This window comes from Mobula hypostoma, chromosome 6 (genome assembly GCF_963921235.1).
Source record: "Mobula hypostoma chromosome 6, sMobHyp1.1, whole genome shotgun sequence".
Classification (NCBI taxonomy): Eukaryota; Metazoa; Chordata; class Chondrichthyes; order Myliobatiformes; family Myliobatidae; genus Mobula; species Mobula hypostoma.
This window is the reverse complement of record NC_086102.1, coordinates 51654882-51673371: the sequence shown is the minus strand read 5'-3', so window position 1 is coordinate 51673371 and position 18490 is coordinate 51654882. Positions and strand designations below refer to the sequence as shown.

The following is an 18490-nucleotide window of genomic DNA, read 5'->3' as shown; positions in this document are numbered from 1 at the left end:
CATTAAAAATTTCCTTCCTCCCACGGATGCTGCTCAACCATCTGATTTCCTTCAGCCGACTGTTTCTTGCTGATCAGAGACATTTTCTGTCCAGTTTTTGTATCCCAAACATTTCAGTGTGTTTATTCTTTTTGGGCAGAACATCATCACATGGTTTGCATTGGAAGTCAGAAGGCTAAGAGCATTCTTCAAAGTTTTGTCTTGGAACTAAGCTCCATCGCCATTTATTAAGGAGTCAATTTAATTATTTTCTGGAAATTAAATGAAGAAAGAAAATATCAAAAACATAGAACAAGTAGAGTAAGCAGACGGTAATGCCTAAAATATGACAAGCATGGCAGTATTAAACTCCGATACTCTTGTTTCCTTTATAGAGTCATAGAACACTACAGCACAGAAACAAGCCCTTTGACCCACCGAATCCATGCCAAACTATCAATCTGTCTAGTCCCATCGACCTGCACCTGGACCATAGCCCTCCATACCCCTCTTATACATGTACCTATCCAAATACCTCTTTAAGTGTTGAAATCAAACCCAAATCCACCATTTCCACTGGTAGCTCATTCCACATTCTTGCCACCCTCTTGGTGAAGAAGTTCTCCCTTATGTTACCCTTAAACAGTTTGCCTTTCACCCTTAACTCATGACCTCTAATTCCAGTCTCACCCAACCTCAGTGGAAAAAGCCTGTTTGCATTTACCCTACCTATACTCTTCATAATTTTGTATGCCTCTATCAAATCTCCCCTAATTCTCTGACACTCTAGAGAATTAAATGCTAACCTGTTTAACCTTTCCCTATAACACAGGCAACAATCTTGTAAATTTTCTCTGCACTCTTTAAGTGTTATTGATATTATTCCTGTAGGAGGTGACCAGAACTGCGCACAATCTCCAAATTCGGCTTCGCCAACACCTTATACAACTTCAACATAACATCCCAACTCCTGTACTCAATACTTTGATGAGTTTCCTAAAAGCTGTGTTTTAAGTGTACACTTAATTATAACTTTGATAGGAAAATAATTCTGTGAACCAAGTGTCTTGGCCTGAAACTTCAACTGCTAGCTTGCCCTCCATAGATGCTAGCTGACTTGCTGAGTTCGTCTAGCATTTTGTGTGTATTACTTTTAATAAACCAGTTCACTATTGGTTACAAGAACGTAGGAACTGTAGGCGAGCAGAGAAATTTAGATGTCCAAATACTGAAAGCACTATGAGGTAGTGAGCAAGTTTTTAAAAAATTACAAAACACTGATTTACTTTTGGATTTTATATAATATCTTGAATATGAAGGGGCTAAGATTTTCTGCACAGCTGTGTGCAAATACAGTTAAGTCTCATCTGGAGAAATACATTCATCTCTGGGCACTGTAGCCCAGAAAGAATACGTAAACCCTGTGGGAAGCTCAGGACAGATTTGCCCAAGCTAAACTGTTTAAATATTGAAGAGCATTGCATAATTTGGGTTTATTCACAAATATTACCGCTAAGCATTAACTAATGGCAGACCTAAGAAAATAAAATCCTTTTTTTGTTCAGGTGATGAACTGAGGCAGTGAAACAAATGCATATTACAGATACTCAAATCTATTTTGTTGATGCTTCCCTGTGTTAGACTCAATTGAATTCTTGTCAAATGAAACAAAATGCAATATCTTTGGAGATGACAAAATAATACCAGTGCATTTGTTGGGAAAAAAAGAATAGAGATGAGGTCTTCTGTTTGCTTTCAATGCAGGTTACCAGAATCACCGGGTGAACTCCAAGAATTCTCTTTCTTTGTCTCAGTGAATGATTGGCTGGACTCAATCAAGATGGATCAATACAAGAACAATTTTATGGCTGCAGGCATCACCACTTTGGATTCTGTCACAAGGATGAGTATTGAGTAAGTGAAATATTAAGCTATTCACTTTTATTGTGTGACAAATCTCAACCTAATAAGTACTAGCCATTACATCGTTAACCCCTCAGATGGTAGGTACAGATCTATAATCTTCCAATTCATTTTTGTCATTTGCCAGATATAACATCTGGGAGTCTGTTTTGAATTCATATTTATTAACATATCAATATTTGACATTGTGGAAACCTTAAAATGAATAACTAGAAATCAAAGATTCACCTGGGTTTCTTCTCCACTGTTCCCAAAAACTTAGGTAAAAAATCTTGAAGGAATACTTATGGAAATGAAGAATCATCAGTGAATCTGTTTTTTCTTAAAGTAGCTCATAAACTAATATGGGACATTATGTCTGATTTTTCCATGCTCCATACAGAAGAATGTACAATAATTCCCTTATTATTTACCGTTACAACTTCACATCCATACTTTTCCCCTTCCACGAGTACTTATAATTTTCATTTGTTCAAATGCCAAAACATCTTTAAATACTTGTACTTATTCTTAATAGAGGATTAGATTAAAATGCCAGGCAAATTTCACGACATGTGCTGGTGATAATAAACCTGATTCTGATTCTGAACTCTAAAGCAGACTTAAGTTTGGACAGATTAGAGCATTCTCAAAATGCAATTTTTTTCAATGTTCAGAGTAAATTTACTATCAAAGTACATATACAGTGCCTGTAAGTATTCACCCCCCCCCGGAAGTTTTCATGTTTTATTGTTTTACAGCATTGAATCACAATGGATTTAATTTGGCTTTTTGACACTGATCAACAGGAAAGACTCTTTTGTGTCAAAGTGAAAACAGATCTGTACAAAGTGATCTAAGTGAATTACAAATATAAAATACAAGGTAATTGATTGCATAATTATTCACACCCATTTAATAGGACACACCATATCATCACTGGAGCAGCAAATTGGTTTTAGAAGTCACATAATTAGTTAAATGGAGAACTGTTTTTGGATACCTGTGCGCAGTCAAGGTGTTTTAACTGATTGTAGTGAAAATACACCTGTATTTGGAAGGTTCAACAGCTGGTGAGTCAGTACCCTGGCAAAAACTACATTATGAAGTCAAAGGAAGACTCCAAGCAACTCTGTGAAAAGGTTATTGAAAAGCAAAAGTCAGGAGATGGATACAAGAAAATTTCCAAGTCACTGGATATCACAGAGCACAGTTAAGTCAATCATCAAGAAATGGAAGGAATATGGCACAGCTGTAAATCTGCCTAGAGCAGGCCATCCTCAAAAACTGAGTGACCGTACAAGAAGGGGACTAGTGTGGGAGGCCACCAAGAGACCTATGACAACTCTGGAGGAGTTACAAGCTTCAGTGGCCGAGATGGGAGAGACTGCGCATACGACAATGGTTGATAAAAAACCACATGAATTCTCAGCTGAAGTTTTCCAGAAGGCATATGGGAGACTCTGAAGTCAGCTGGAAGAAGGTTCTATGGTCTGATGAAACCAAAATTGAGCTTTTAGGCTGTCAGTCTAAACACTATGTTTGGCATAAGCCAAACACTGCACATAATCAAAATCCAATTGAGAATTTGTGGCTGGACTTGAAAAAGGCTATTCACTCATGATCCCCATGCAATCTGGCAGAGCTTGAGCAGTTTTGTAAAGAAGAATAATGGGGAAAAATTGCAGTGTCCAGATGTGCAAAGCTGATAGAGACCTATCTACACAGACTCAAGGCTGTAATTGCTGTCAAAGGTGCATCTACTAAATACTGACTTGAAGGAAGTGAATACTTATGCAATCAATTATTTTGTGTTATATATTTGTAATTAATTTAGATCACTTTGTATAGATCTGTTTTCACCTACATGAGAAAGTCTTTTTTTGTTGATTCGTGCCAGAAGAGCCATATTAAATCCACTGTGATTCAATGTTGTAAAACAATAAAACATGAAAACTTCTGGGGAAGGGGGTGAATACTTTTTCTAGGCACTGTATGTCACTATTTAGAACCCTGAGATCTGTTTTCTTGTGGACATAGTAAATCCAAGAAACATAATAGAATCAATGAAAGACCACACCCAACAGGACAAATAGCCAGTGTGCAAAAGACAGCAAACTGTGCAAATACAAAAGAAAATAATAACAATAATAATAAATGAACAATAATTATTGAGAACATGAGATGAAGAGTCCTTGAAAGTGAGTCCACAGGTTGTGGAAACAGTTCAGTGATGGGGTGAGTGAAGTTGAGTGAAGTTATCCCCTTTAGTTCAAGAGCCTGATGGTTGAGGACTAATTCCTGAACCTAGTCATGTGCGTCCTGATGCTCCTGTACCTTCTTCCTGATGGCAGCAGTGGTAAGAGAGCTTGGCCTGGATGGTAGAGGTCCTTGATAATAGATGGTGCTTTCCTGCAACAGTGTTCCGTGTAGGTGTGCTTAATGGTGGGGAGGGCTTTACCCATGATAGACTGGACCGTATCTACTACTTATTGTGGATTTTTCATTCGAGGGCATTAGTGCTTCCATACCTAGCCATGATGCAACCAGTCAATATACCTTCTACCATGCATCTATAGAAGTTTGTCTAAGTTTTAGATGCCATGCCAAATCTCCACAAAATTCTAAGTAAAGGCTTTCTTTGTAATGGCATCAACATGTTGGACCCAGGACAGATCCTCTGAAATAATGAACCAATCATCAATTTTTAACATGGACGCAACTAAATGTTAACCTTGTGTGCTGTAACCTTTGTTGATAGTACATGTTGGATCAAAGAAAGGTAATAATTACAGTGTCACTCTTGTTTTTTTAATCTCTATTACATGCTGCCTTTATTCCAGGCTGTCGTGTATGAAAAACGTTTACGCTCATTTCCATTTTCCTCAGCTGTCAGTTGTTTCCTTCTCAGACCAGAAGGTTGAATTGTCTGCTTTCCTGGACCTGGTTGGCAATAAGCTATTGTACTGTAAATTTCCAATCTCTAGCATATCGGCAGATCTCAGCAGCTTTACTCTGTTTTATTCCAGTGACGTGAGAAGAATTGGTGTCACATTAATAGGACATCAGAGGCGAATAGTGAGCAGTATACAGACTTTAAGACAGCACATGTTCCACATACAGGAGAAAGGATTTCATGTGTGAATGCTCTTTGAACACCATTGAGTAATGTCTCAGCAATTTCAGTGGGAGAACATTTTATAACTACAATGCCTAGCTTTGTCTATTTCAATATGTTGACAGTTAGCATATTCTTCATTTGGAGAAGTTTTCAATATGAATCTTAATCCTCTAAAAGTTTCCATCCTTTAGCTAAAACTTTACAAACCAATTACCCATATAGCTTACAAATATTGCTAATAAAGTGGAGTCTGAGACACACTTATTGCCAGTTTTCTCATTGTTATTTAAAGAAGACTTCATGTGTAGATGAATACCCCCTAAAGTAATATTCTAATAGCCATGTGGCTGCAACAGTATTGATACATTTAGAATTATAGTTTGAGAAGCAATCAGTTTTCCATGTTTGTGACTGTTTAGCTGCTGCTATCAAATGTGCAATCAAAAGTTTGACTTTAATATGTTGCTCTTTTTGTAATTTATCAGTACAGATTTTAAAGGTTCGTTTTATCTTTTTATTTTTGAAATTAACTCTTGGTATGCTAGTATATGGTCAAACTAGGGATCAACTAAACTTGAAGGTATCCAATTTAAAACTTGCTTGCACACTGAAAGAGTGAAATGGAATGGATGGTGAGGCTGCACATTCAATTCATTTTTTGTTGGTCTTCATTCTAAGCACCATTTTTATGTTGTATGGTTGTATGTTTGTACTGAAAGCAATTAGCATATAATCACCTGTTTAACATTATCACCACTCTCTTGTCTTGCAATAAAAGTAAGGATTCATCAGTCCTTAATCCCTGATCATTTTGTTGATCAGCCTGTATGCCTTTGAGATGATATCTAGATATTCAACCATTCAGCTTTCATTTTGTAACACCAGGTGAAAATTAGACTGGTAAAATTGTTTTTCATTGCGGGAATTCACCAAAAAAGTTCTGAGGTATGATTTTAAGACTTAACTTGCTGGCAGAAGGCTGTTAGTTACGATCAGATAAGTGGTTCACCCACCTGCTTTGCACGGTGTTGAAATTTAATTTGTTCTTTCAAGAAGGCAGGAAGGTTACGAGCTAATCAATTTTTAGTATACGTAGGTTGTTCCAACAAGTGACTGAGCAAGGAAATCTGACCACTAGAGGCCCAAGCTGATAGGCTTTCCTTGACTGAGAAAGGTCCAGCTGAATTCTCCCCTCAAACCTAGTGGAGAGTTTTAGTCATCCTTATACTTTTATCAGGCTGTGGATTTTCTCAAAATCTACTCACCACTCCAATTTATTTGCCAATGAGCATTTCTGAAGTGCAGCTGTTGACCTCTTGCAGCCTGAACCTCTGCATCAGCAAAGAGACCATGCCGGGAGTTGAAATGACACTCCCAAAATAGGAGAGGGGAGATTTGGCTATCACTCTACCCACCTCTCCCCACCACAGCCACCGAAAATCCCACATAAATATCGGAGGGTATTGTCCCCCACAGAAATTGCAGTGGTTTTTGTGAGGCAACCTTGCTTGTCTAATCATTGGCTTCAACCAGTAGCAGAGGGCAGCTACATTCAAAGCAAATACCTCAAGCCTTGATTGTAACATCTCTTATCTTGATGTATTCAAAAACATCATGGAAGACTATTTCATATTACATGGAACCCCCAGGACTTCCAATCAATCCCTCAAGTGTTGTTACAAAAAGGCTCTAAAATTGATTTCAACTTTAGAGAAAATATGCAACTAATAGACATATAATATGGTAATTTGATAATTATGTATTCCAACTTTACGATGCCACATGCACAATTTAGTCAAATACATCAATACTGACGTGATTTAAATTACAAAACAAATTCCACCAATGAGGGTCTTCTGAGGGACTGAACAAAAGAATAGCTCAATGATAAATGACACTTATCATCTTAACTTCCCTGCATCTTGATGAATTCTGTCAACGTATAGTTATCCCATTGATGTAGAAGTAAGCAAAATCAATATGAAAATAAATCCAATCTTCTGGAGAAACTTAGCATTTGACAGGAATGAAAGTTATCAGGTGAGGATAAATCTGAACCCTTAAAGGCTACTGGTGAAGATTTTAAACTGGACGAAAGAACATCCACCTTAAGAACTTCACCAGTAGACTAACAAAGAGTATAATTTCTGCTAACAAATCTATTAGTCAATAGTGATTAGTCTCATGGAGCTTTTGTAGAACTAATAGCTTAAGTGGAAAACATAATATTTTGGTTTACTGGAAAGGAAAGGCTGAGCATGCAGAAAATGACAGAAATACACAGCACCTTAATCAACATTGATCGAGAAAAAATTTGGCCCTTCATCCGGGTGTCCTTGTTTGCAGGCCCACCTGTCGTTTCTTGTTAAAGATGCTCCGCAGTAACCACTGACAGATTTTGTTTTGAACATTAATAGATCCTAGTTAAACACAAACTAAACACAGTAACTGCAAAATAAAAAGGTTTGCGCTGAAACAAAATTATAAAGTTGTGCTTGATAAGTTGATATGTGATTTTGACAATAGAGAGAGGAACTGTCCCTTGCTCCATGTAACTGTAACTTTGGAGCTAACACAGGGTAGAGCTTATTTTTATATGGTGAGTTATGACATTTTTCTATTTCAGACAGCTAGTACCATTATTTAATAGATTTTTGAACAGATGCTGTCCAAGGCATTCAACTTTTAACACCCAGTTCTCAGCTGGATATAAACCCACCCAATTAAATGTAGCCATTGAACATTTGGTATTTTCAGGAAGTGATATTAAATGCCAAGTGTAGATTTCCCATGTAATAAATGAAAGAGTTGGGAAATACCAGATTCCAGTTTAAGCACTAACAACTAATGTTGCTCCTGCTGCTGCCACCCTTTGGAGAGCAATGGTATAACAAATATCAAAATTGATGCACGTGTAGATTTCTTCTAGAAAGTACGATCAGTGAACTTCTGACAGGAATTCTTCAGAATTATGTAAGTTGGAATATTGCAACCTTTGGAATCAGCAATCTTTTTGTTCAAAACTTCTCCCTGGCCTTATTGTTTCTTAGCCGTTTTTTAATAATTCTAAATTATTAATTTGTTTTTTGAGTAATGCATTTACCTCATTTCTTTTTTAACTATTTCAGGGTTCAGCAGTGAATATTAATATAAAAATATTATATTATTTAATTAATTTTGAAATCTAGTCACTAAATTCCTACTTTCTCATATTAATGCTGTCTGTGGACACTTGGGAGTTGAGAAGCTTTTAATGTGGTTTGCGAGGGCACAGTGGCCTCAGGGCTCTGACATCCAATGCTATCAATATTGAGCGTGAAGGTTCTCCCTGGGTCCATGTATCTTCCCCCCCCCCAACAAGTACTTCAGTTTCTTCTTGCATCCCAGAAACTTGTTAACAGTTTAACACTGCAAGTTTCCGTAGTGTGAGAGAAAAATTGATGGTGTGAGGGGGCCGTTATTGCAGGAGCGAGAGTAGAACAAGTAGAGGCTTTACAATGCCCTGTGCAAATACCAGAAGACTTTCCTGCTATGGTATTCCAATCCTTTACTATATAGAGAATGTACATTTGCCTTCTTAATTGTTTAGAGTTGCTGGATTCCAGCTTCCTGTGATGCTAGATTATGATGATAAATATTAATAGTTAATAACTTAAAAGACTTTACAGGATTTTCTGTTTTTCCTATTAACCAAAGAAACTCAATTGCCCCTATTATTCTCCACCCATGTCATCTGCCTATGTTCTTCTATATCTTTGCATAGTTTCCCACCCAGCTTTGCATGGTCACCAAGTTCTACTTTTTAAATGTCTTTACTTTAACCTATCTAAAATCCATCTTAATAAATCCCCATCCAATACAACAGCCTTCGACATAGAACATTAACTTTTGAGAATCTGAATATGTTGTTTGTGCTTTATCTTCCCTCTTAATATGTAAGCAATAATCTCCTGATAAATCTGCCAAGTAGAATCTTCATTTGATTCTTCTTTGTCAGGTAATATATTTCTAAGATAGCATTATCATTTCAATAATAATAAACGCCACTGATTTCTGATTACTGATGCCGGGTTTCTTTCCTTCTTTCTTTCTTTCTCGCTCTCTCTCTCTCTCTCTCTCTCTCTCTCTCCCCCTCCCTCTCTCTCTCCCCTCCCTCTCTCTCTCTCTCCCTCCCTCTCTCTTTCTCTCCCCCTCTCTCTCTCCCCCCCTCTCTCTCCCCCTCCCTCTCCCTCTCCCTCTCCCTCTCCCTCTCTCTCCATATGAATGGCAATGTTACATTTGCTATTTTGTAACCCAGCAGGACATTCGTGGAGTGTTGGGAATTTGAAGAAATCACAATCAAAGTAGTCACCCTATTTCTGCAACCTCCATTTTTAGGATATAGGCCATGAAGTCCAGAGAACTGGTAGTTTTCAGACCCATTGATGGCTCCATTACCTCTTATTTACTAATTTACTTTACGTTATTCATGTTTATTTGTCCCTTGATTCTCTTTTCTATCTGGAATGTTTTTTATGTTCTCTACTGTGAAGACACAAAATACTTATTTAATACCTCTTTTCATTTTCTCCCCCCACCACAGCTTTTCCTGACCCAGCCACTGGGAGAAATATTCTTATCATCATTCCTCTTCTATTTAATTTGCTTATTGAAGTTCTGTAATCCATTTATGTATGTCCTGCTGGTGCAGTTTCTCAAGAGATCATTGGCATGGAAACAGGCTTTTTAGCCCATCAAATCCAGGCCAACCATCAGATAATTATTTGTACTCTTTCTGCACCTGCCCCATCTTATTCTCCCTGTATACCTACTAATTCTTCTCCTGCCCCTAGATTCTACCACTTAGCAGCCAACCCACATAAAGCTGGGATTAGGAGCACTTGGAGGACACAGTGAGAATGTGAACATTTCACACTGACAGAGCCAGAGATGGGCATCACACCCGAGTCATTGTGGACCTCTGGAACTGTGAGACTGCAGCTCTACAAGCTGCATGACTGCATCACTTTTTTCCCCCTTTTATTTAGGAGTTTGATCATCCTTTGCTGCTTGTTTCAGAAAGCCTCAAAATGCTTAGACTTGCTGCTCTCCTTTGCGCTATTAGACAGGATCGTATTAAAGGCCATTGATTCCAACACCCATCACCCGTTCACTTCCACCCCTCTCCCCTGGCCCTATCTTCGGTGGGGTAGATTTCACCACTGACTCTTTATAAAAACACTGGCTCTGTGTGAGCACAATCTGCCTATTATATCTGAGGTAAACCATATATATGTTGTAACTGGGTTAACTGTCAGTGCCTCGGGAAGGACCTCTTGCCAGCGGGAGACCGGCAGTCCCTTTGACCTGAGGGCTAAGAGTGTGACTTTCCACACTGTGCCATTCTCCTTCTCCACCTGTCCATTCCCCCGGGGATTATAGCTCGTGGTCCTACTAGTTGCAATTCCCCTAGCCAGTAGGTATTGGCGCAGCTCGTCACTCATAAAGGAGGACCCTCTGTCACTGTGGATATAGCATGGGTATCCGAACAGAGTGAAGAGCTTGCACAGGGCTTTTATAACTGACGTGGTCGTGGTATCGGGGCAGAGGATGGCGAAGGGGAACTGCGAGTACTCGTCGATAACGTTAAGAAAGTACACATTGCAGTCGGTGGAGGGAAGGGGGCCCTTAAAGTCAACACTCAGTCACTCAAAGGGGCGGGTGGCCTTGATGAGTTGTGCCTTTTCGGGTCGGTAGAAGTGCGGTTTGCACTCTGTGCAGACTTGGCAGTGTCTGGTCATCGTCCTGATCTCCTCAAGGGAGTAAGGCAGGTTCCGGGCTTTCACGAAGTAGAAAAACCAGGTGACTCCCAGGTGGCAAAGATCTACATGTAGGGCGTATAGCCGGTCGATCTGCGCGTTGGCGCACGTTCCCCGGGATAGGGTGTCGGAGGGCTCATTGAGCTTCCCAGGCCTGTACATGATGTCATAGTTGTAGATGGAGAGTTCGATTCTCCACCTCAGAATTTTATCATCTTTGATTTTGCCCCGCTGTTGGTTATTAAACATGAATGCGACTGAGCGCTGGTCAGTTAGCAGGGTGAACCTTTTGCTGGCGAGATAGTGCCTCCAGTGCCTAATAGCTTCCACTATGGCCTGGGCCTCTTTCTCTACCGCAGAGTGCCGAATTTCAGGGCCTTGAAGGGTACGGGAGAAGAACGCCACTGGTCTTCCTGCCTGGTTGAGGGTAGCAGCCAGCGCAAAGTCGGAGGCGTCACTCTCTACTTGGAAGGGAATGGCCTCATCCACCGCATGCATTGCTGCTTTGGCAATGTCCCCTTTTATGCAGCTGAAGGCCGCGTGGGCCTCGGCTGAGGGGGGGAATGTGATGAACTTGACCGGGGGCGGGCCTTGTCTGCATAGTTAGGGACCCATTGGGCGTAATATGAAAAGAAGCCCAGGCACCTTTTGAGGGCTCTGAGGGTATTGGGAAGAGGGAGTTCCAACAGGGGGCGCATACAGTCAGGGTCAGAGCCAATGACTCCATTCTCCATGACACACCCAAGGATAGCAAGTTGGGTGGTCCCGAATACACACCTGTCCTTGTTATAGGTGAAATTGAAAGCTTTGGCCACTTGGAGAGATTTTCGAAGGTTGTTGTCGTGATCCTGCCAGTCGTGACCGCAGATGGTGATGTTATCCAGATATGGGAACGTGGCCTTCAGTTGGCACTGGTCCACCATCCGGTCCAACGCCCTCTGGAAGACAGATACACCATTCGTGACACCGAAGGGGACGCGCAGGAATTAATAAAGCCTGCCGTCCGCCTCGAAGGCAGTGTAAGGGCGGTCCTCCCGGCCGATGGGGAGCTGATGGTAAGCGGATTTTAGGTCTAACTTGTCAGGTCCCAGAGCATGTTCCATGCTTTAACATTTACAGTGAATAAAATTGAAGCACCTTCAATAACTCCAAAAGACTGAAGTTGGGTAAAATACTGAAAGGCTTTTATTCGCTGTACAATACGACCTCCATGGTGAGTGTCTGCCCCCGGACTGAGGGGAAGGGCAAGGCAGAATCACCTTTATTCATGAATCTGTGGGAGGAGCCACAGGGGCAGTCAGCAGAGGGGTGTATTGTACAGCGAATAAAAGCCTTTCAGTATTTTACCCAACTTCAGTGTTTTGGAGTTATTGAAGGTGCTTCAATATCCCAATCTCTATTATTTTAAACTAATCATATCCACAGACTTACCTAGCCATTGGTGGGAGACATTTTCCACCAATGGAATCTTCTTTTTGTTAGACCCCATCAGACTGCAAAACTGAGTATGCCTTGCTCTTCTCTGAATCCTTTACATACTTTCCTGTTGCTTGACACTTTCTCTTTAATTAAGTGAATTAAAATAAAATGTAACCATAAAGCCACTGAAAGGAAACCGAAGAAAGTGTAGTTATTACATGAATTAGAAAGAGGAGGCGAAATACTTTTGATATGAAGGATCTGGTAGAAGTAAAGCAAATGATAAGAAGTTTCCAATCCCTTTTTTCTGTTATCCTAACAGTTTTTTTATAATCTTTTAATTCATTTTAGAAACTGGGTGCCAACTGCAAGGCAGCGTTTATTGCCTGGTCCTATTTGTCCTTGTGAAGTTAGTGTTGAACCAATTTCTTCATTCACCAAATTCTTTCTGACAAAGATCCTCCCACAATGCTGTTGGCTGTGGAGCTCCAGGATTTAGACTCAGTAACAATGAAGGATAGGACTTCTATATTACAATGTAATACTCTTTCTGACACACTTTAGTCCATAGTGATTGTCTGAAGTGATTCTTACTTTTCTTCCTCCAAAGTAGTTGAGGAGCAATTCGCCTTAATCCTGTCGACTGAGTTCCAGTTTAATTTGTGTGAGTAACTGGAGGTAATCCTTAGTGGGAGAAATGGGAGATCACATGCTGAATGAATACAGATAACATTTATGTGCCTGGAGCACTCACCTTCATAGTAGCTTGAAATGAACTGGCTGCCCATATCTCAACAGTAAACAATTTGTGAATGTCAAAGGCCTGCATAGCAGCAAGGAAATAATTGTTCTTAATTATGTGCACATTTATGTATACTTTACATTACAATTAATTAATTAATTAAGAAAGCAATAGTAATTTGTCAATAATGTAAGGCAGCATGGTAGCATAGAGGTTATCAAAATGCTTTACAGCGCTAGCAATCAGAAGATGAGGGTTCAGTTCCCACTGCTGTCTTAAGGAGTTTGTACGGTACATTCTTCCGTGGGATACGTGGGATTCTTCCAGGTACTCTGGATTCCTCCCACGTTCCAAAGACGTACAGGTTAGCGTTAGTAAGTTGTAGGCATGCTATGTTAGCGCCAGAAGCACGATGATACGTGTAGACTGCCCCAGCACAGTCGGTCTGTGTTGGTCATCGACTCAAATGTCTCATTTCACTGAATATTTTGATCTTTCAATGTACATGTGACAAATAAAGCTAATCTTAAATTTTTATGTGAAGTAAGACAGTATGCTCTAAGGACAACCATGCTCATCAAAAGGATTGATATTTCCCTTTTATTCTTCAAGTTAGCAATGTCCAGTGACACAATAATCTTTGATCGATATTTTCAGGCTTTTCTGTGCTGGCTACAGAAGTGATCCCAAGTGTCCGATCTTATGACATTTTATTACCTTCTCAGTCACTTCTACAATTTTTAGAGCAGCAATTTACAGCTTCCCGTCAGTGGCAGCCAACCACTAATGTAAATGTTGCACAAATATTTGTCAGACTTCTGTGATTTCTAAAATTGTAGCTTGATCTCTAGTCAACACAGAAATCTTTTCCAAATGTTAACCAAAACAATGCACTCTATGGACCATCTGCATTTATTCATTAAAAAATTATCAATTAATGTAAATTTTGCACAATGTACCAGCATGCCAAGAGTTAATAATAATTAGAGTTTCAGCTCTCTAAAGCTGGGAGTGGACAGATAGAATTGTGTTGTCTGAATCTAAATAATTTATTCACACAGAATATGCTGTATGGCAAATATCTGCTGAACAACGATGTAAAGAGATTTTGTACAAAGTACAAGTTACTTATTGCTGTATTTTATTTTTCTATTATTTCTTATTGAAGCATTGAAAGTGTTACAGATTAAAATAGCTCATTTATTAAACTATTTATTAGCAAATTTAAAAAACTGTCCTCTTGTCATTTGGATATCTTGTGTAATAATTATTGCTAATAAAAATGGTTTACCTATATCATCGGCTTTATTAGCAAAGAAAACTCTTTAATAATGTTTCTTGTACTTAAAAAATGATATCCATGGATATAGTTTATTGAAGTTTATATTCAATAAACATCAATCAATAATGTGACACCCTACTGCAAGCCTTGTGGAAATCTAAATAAATTCCATCGTTAACCCTCACTCTTTCCATGAGCTCTTCAAATAATTCAATCAGTTTGATCAAGCTAGATTTTTATTTTTGAAATCCATTCTGACAATCTATTGTCATGTTCTATGCTTTGCAGATGTATTTCATATTTTTCCTTTTGATAAAGTTACTGAAGCCTTTGTATTTATATTCTCCTAGACCAAACATACCTGTTGGAAAATCATTACTCTTTGAGCTAGAGCACAGAACATAAAACAGTACAACACAGGAACATGCCCAATCTCAAACAAGAGAATCTGCAGATGTTGGAAATCCAAGCAACACACACAAAATGCTGGAGGAACTCAGCAGGCCAGGCAGCATCTATGGAAAAGAATGAACAGTCAATGTTTCAGGCCGAGACCCTTTATCAGGACTTCCTCGTCCTAGTGAAGGGTCTAGGCCTGAAATGTCGACTGCTTCCTATTTTCTGTAGGAACATGGTCTTCAGCCCACATCGTTGTGCTGAACCAATTAAATTAGTAATCAAATAGCCAACTAAACTAATCCCTTCTGCCTACACAATATCCATATCCTCACATTCATCTGCCTATCTATACATCTCTTTAAAATCCCTAATATATCTGCCTCTGCCTCTACCAGCACCACGGGCATGGCATTCCAGGCACCCACCACTCTCTGTGTAAAATACCTGCCCCTCACATCTCCTTTGAACACCCAACACTCACAACACGCTTGAGGAACTCAGCAGATCGGGCAGCATCTGTGGAAATGATCTGTCAACATTTCAGGCCGGAACCCTTCGTCAGGACCTGGTCCAAAACGGTGACTGATCATTTTCACGGATGCTGCCTGACCTGTTGACCTGTTGAGTTCCTCCAGCATGTCGTGAATGTTGCTTTGACCTCAGCATCTGCAGAGCATTTTTTCCTTTGAACACCCCCTCTCACCTTAAATGCATGCCCTTTAATATTAGCCATTTCAAACCTGGGAAAAAGATACTGTCTGTCTACTCTCTCAATGCCCTTGTAACTTCATAAATCTCTTTCAGATCCCCCGTCTTCCTCTGTCGCTCCAGATAAAACAACCCAAGTTTTACTGGATTAGAAGGCACATGCTTGCCAAAGCCTCAACATCCTTCTTATAATGGGGTGACCACAACTGTATAAAGCAGAGAGCAGCTGGCAGCAGAGGGTTAGTTACGCTTTCAGGTGGCCTCTTTCTCAGGATTTACGCTAGATGGTAGGTATAGGAAATAGGTCACGTCAAACACCTAGTCAAAGGAGAAATGTGGTGCAAAAAATAGTACAAAGATAGTAAGAATGTTACATTTTTACTGAGGGCCAGAGCTCACTGGGACTGCATACGCACATTTGGCTCAGAAGCATTGAGTCATAGAGCAAACAGTAGGAATACAGGCCCTTCCTTTAGCCAAATGAGTTCACACCAAACATGTCCACTGAAATAGTCCTAATCACCTTTATCTGGCCCATAGCCCTCCACGTACTTGTCCAAGTGCCTCTTAAGTGATACAGTTGTACCTGCCTCAAACACTTCTTCTGGCAGCTCATTCCATATCTTCACCACCCTCCACCCCTCAGCTGTTGCCCCCAGCTTTCTTTTAAATCTTTTCCCTCTCACTCTAAATCTATCCCCCTCCTAGTTTTGCACTCCTCTACCATGGACTGTTACCATCTACCTCTGGGTTTGCTGAATCTTATTGATGAGTGGTCTAATACTATATTTGGCTGCCTTAATGATTTTTTTTCAGAACTGACTTGATCACACCAAGAGCCTTATCTGTTCCATATGACGGACAACAGAGATACCAAAAGGTGAATATTCAGAAAAGCTGTTGTCTCACATAGACTTACTTGAAACATTGTCAACAATGGCTGTACCTTTTGACCATCCACTTCATCAATATCTCTCATAACTTCAAACACTTCTATAAGATTGCTTCTCATTCTCCTACAATCCAAGGAATAAAAACCTAGTCTGGCCATCCTCTTCCTACAACTGTAGATTCGGCAACATCACCTAAATTTTTTCTGCACTCTTTCTCGTTTCGGTTGGATGAAGAGAACCATGCTTCCATATTTCTTTGCAATGTAAAAGTCCATTCAGCACATTCAGAAAGAAAAAAAATTAAAAACACATAGACATAATTAAAAAGACTAAGCTAAAACCTAGAAAGCAAACAAGCTTATCTTCTCTTTTGCCAATTAATCTATAGCACTAAAATCTCAATTGGGGTCTCAAATACTATGCTAGATCCAAATTTGTGTAGGCAGTTCTGTAGATAATTCTTGAGATTTTCCATTAACATTGGCCTTTTTCACTAGATTCCACTTGGAGTACAATGGTGAAGTGTAGAAATAGACACACTGCTATCTATCACTCAGTAAATGCCAGATTCACAGTCTGGGTAAGTGCAAGACCTACTTCCTTTCGAATTGTTGAATACTCACAGTTTGGAAGGCAACAACCAGCAAGGTTTGACCGAATAGTACCTTTCACAATGTCTGGATGTGGTTTGTTACCAACTTTAGAATATGTTCACTACTGTAATGCTGAAGAAACAGACAAACTGCGTGCAGAAATAATAATAAAAAGCCTGCTTCACTGATACATGAGGAACAAGCGTTAGTTAGGACACTAAAGAACACTACCTTTCATTTTCAAGTATTGCACTTGGATTTTAAATGTTGACAAGACAGTGTCCGGATTTAACCATTCATCCAAAAGATGTATCATTCACTCAGTACTGATATCCCAGATGAGGTCATGCTTCAGGTCTTCAATATGGGTGTTGAATTCACAGCCATCTGACTGCAAGGTGAGAACCAATTGATAGTTTGTCATTGTAAACCAGCCATCTTACGACACTGTGAATAGTGGTTTCCTGAAAGTGAACAGGCTCCTGTCACATTTTGTTATGACTTATGGGATGTGGTAAGTGGAGTTTGGGAAAAGAACAGATTGACTGGCTGACCAAATCTGCTCCATGGCTCTATAATTACACTGTCAGACTAGGTGATGTTTGCCATTTTCCCATTTATCTTTTGAAAATGTCTTGAAACATGAAGTTTTGGGGCAGTTGTCACTTTTACAACAAGTGCAGCAAATGTCATTGAAAATCTTGGAAGTTATTCAGACTGACTTTGATTTGCTAAAAACCTTCAATGGGAGAAATTGTATCAACAGCTCTTTAATTGCCAAGCTGATTTTATAACAGTTTTACTAGTTCATTTATTTTCTTCTTCTTAATGTTTACAAAATTCAAGTGGGCAAATCTGTCACAATTTTGAAATCTAGAGTTCCATCCCCAATCTGAGATTCTTTAGAGAAGTGAACTGTTCAAGGTTACACGTTATGCCTAAATATTCCAATTAAAAATTTGCATAATATTATTTGTTTTCTACCAACGTAGAAGTGAGAATAAAATTATTCTCTGCATTTTAATGCACAGTGCTTAATCTCTACATTAGAATGACAGAGAATAGAATTTAATATCAGAGACTTAAACATTTGTTTAAAAGTATTACAAGTAATTTTATACTCTTATGATCCGTTGCTGTTTATAGCACCATTGAATTTGTTCATTGCACACAATCCTGTTCAAATCCCAAAGAAGGAATTAGGAAAATTATTTTTGTTATTTGCATTCCTAGTAAAATAAATTTTGATGCTACGACCCAGGCCCAACACTTTTTTTTATGGTTGAGTAAGCATACTAAAATGATCCAAGCAAGCTGTATCTTATTAAAATACTATTTTGTGCCAGTGCATCAGTCTACCTCCAATGCAAACACAAATGTATTCACACACAAGTAAAGAGCTTAAAATGGCTTGGGTGATTTGGACTCTGGTGCAGCCATGCATCAAATTAATATTAAATTGACTATAAGTGCATATGGTGCAAGCTAACACCATCTGTGTTACATTTGGTTCCACCAGGAAAGATCAAAATAGCACTCAGTGCTATTCCATGGGATGCCTTTTGTTCAGTCCATGACTCTACCACGGATTGATTGTGCATCTGGGTTCTTAAATGGTTAGTGTTCTTTTTGCATAATTCACAACTGCAGGATT

The 18490-nt window shown here is 39.3% G+C and overlaps 1 protein-coding gene across 1 annotated transcript in view; it reads left to right on the top strand.

The window, feature by feature from the left end:
- epha6 (eph receptor A6) overlaps nucleotides 1-18490 on the top strand; it is a 754868-nt gene that overhangs the window by 727441 nt on the left and 8937 nt on the right. The window contains exon 16 of the mRNA XM_063050836.1: nucleotides 1744-1893. Within this exon, the coding sequence (XP_062906906.1) occupies nucleotides 1744-1893 (150 nt within the window). The remainder of the gene's footprint in view (nucleotides 1-1743; nucleotides 1894-18490) is intronic.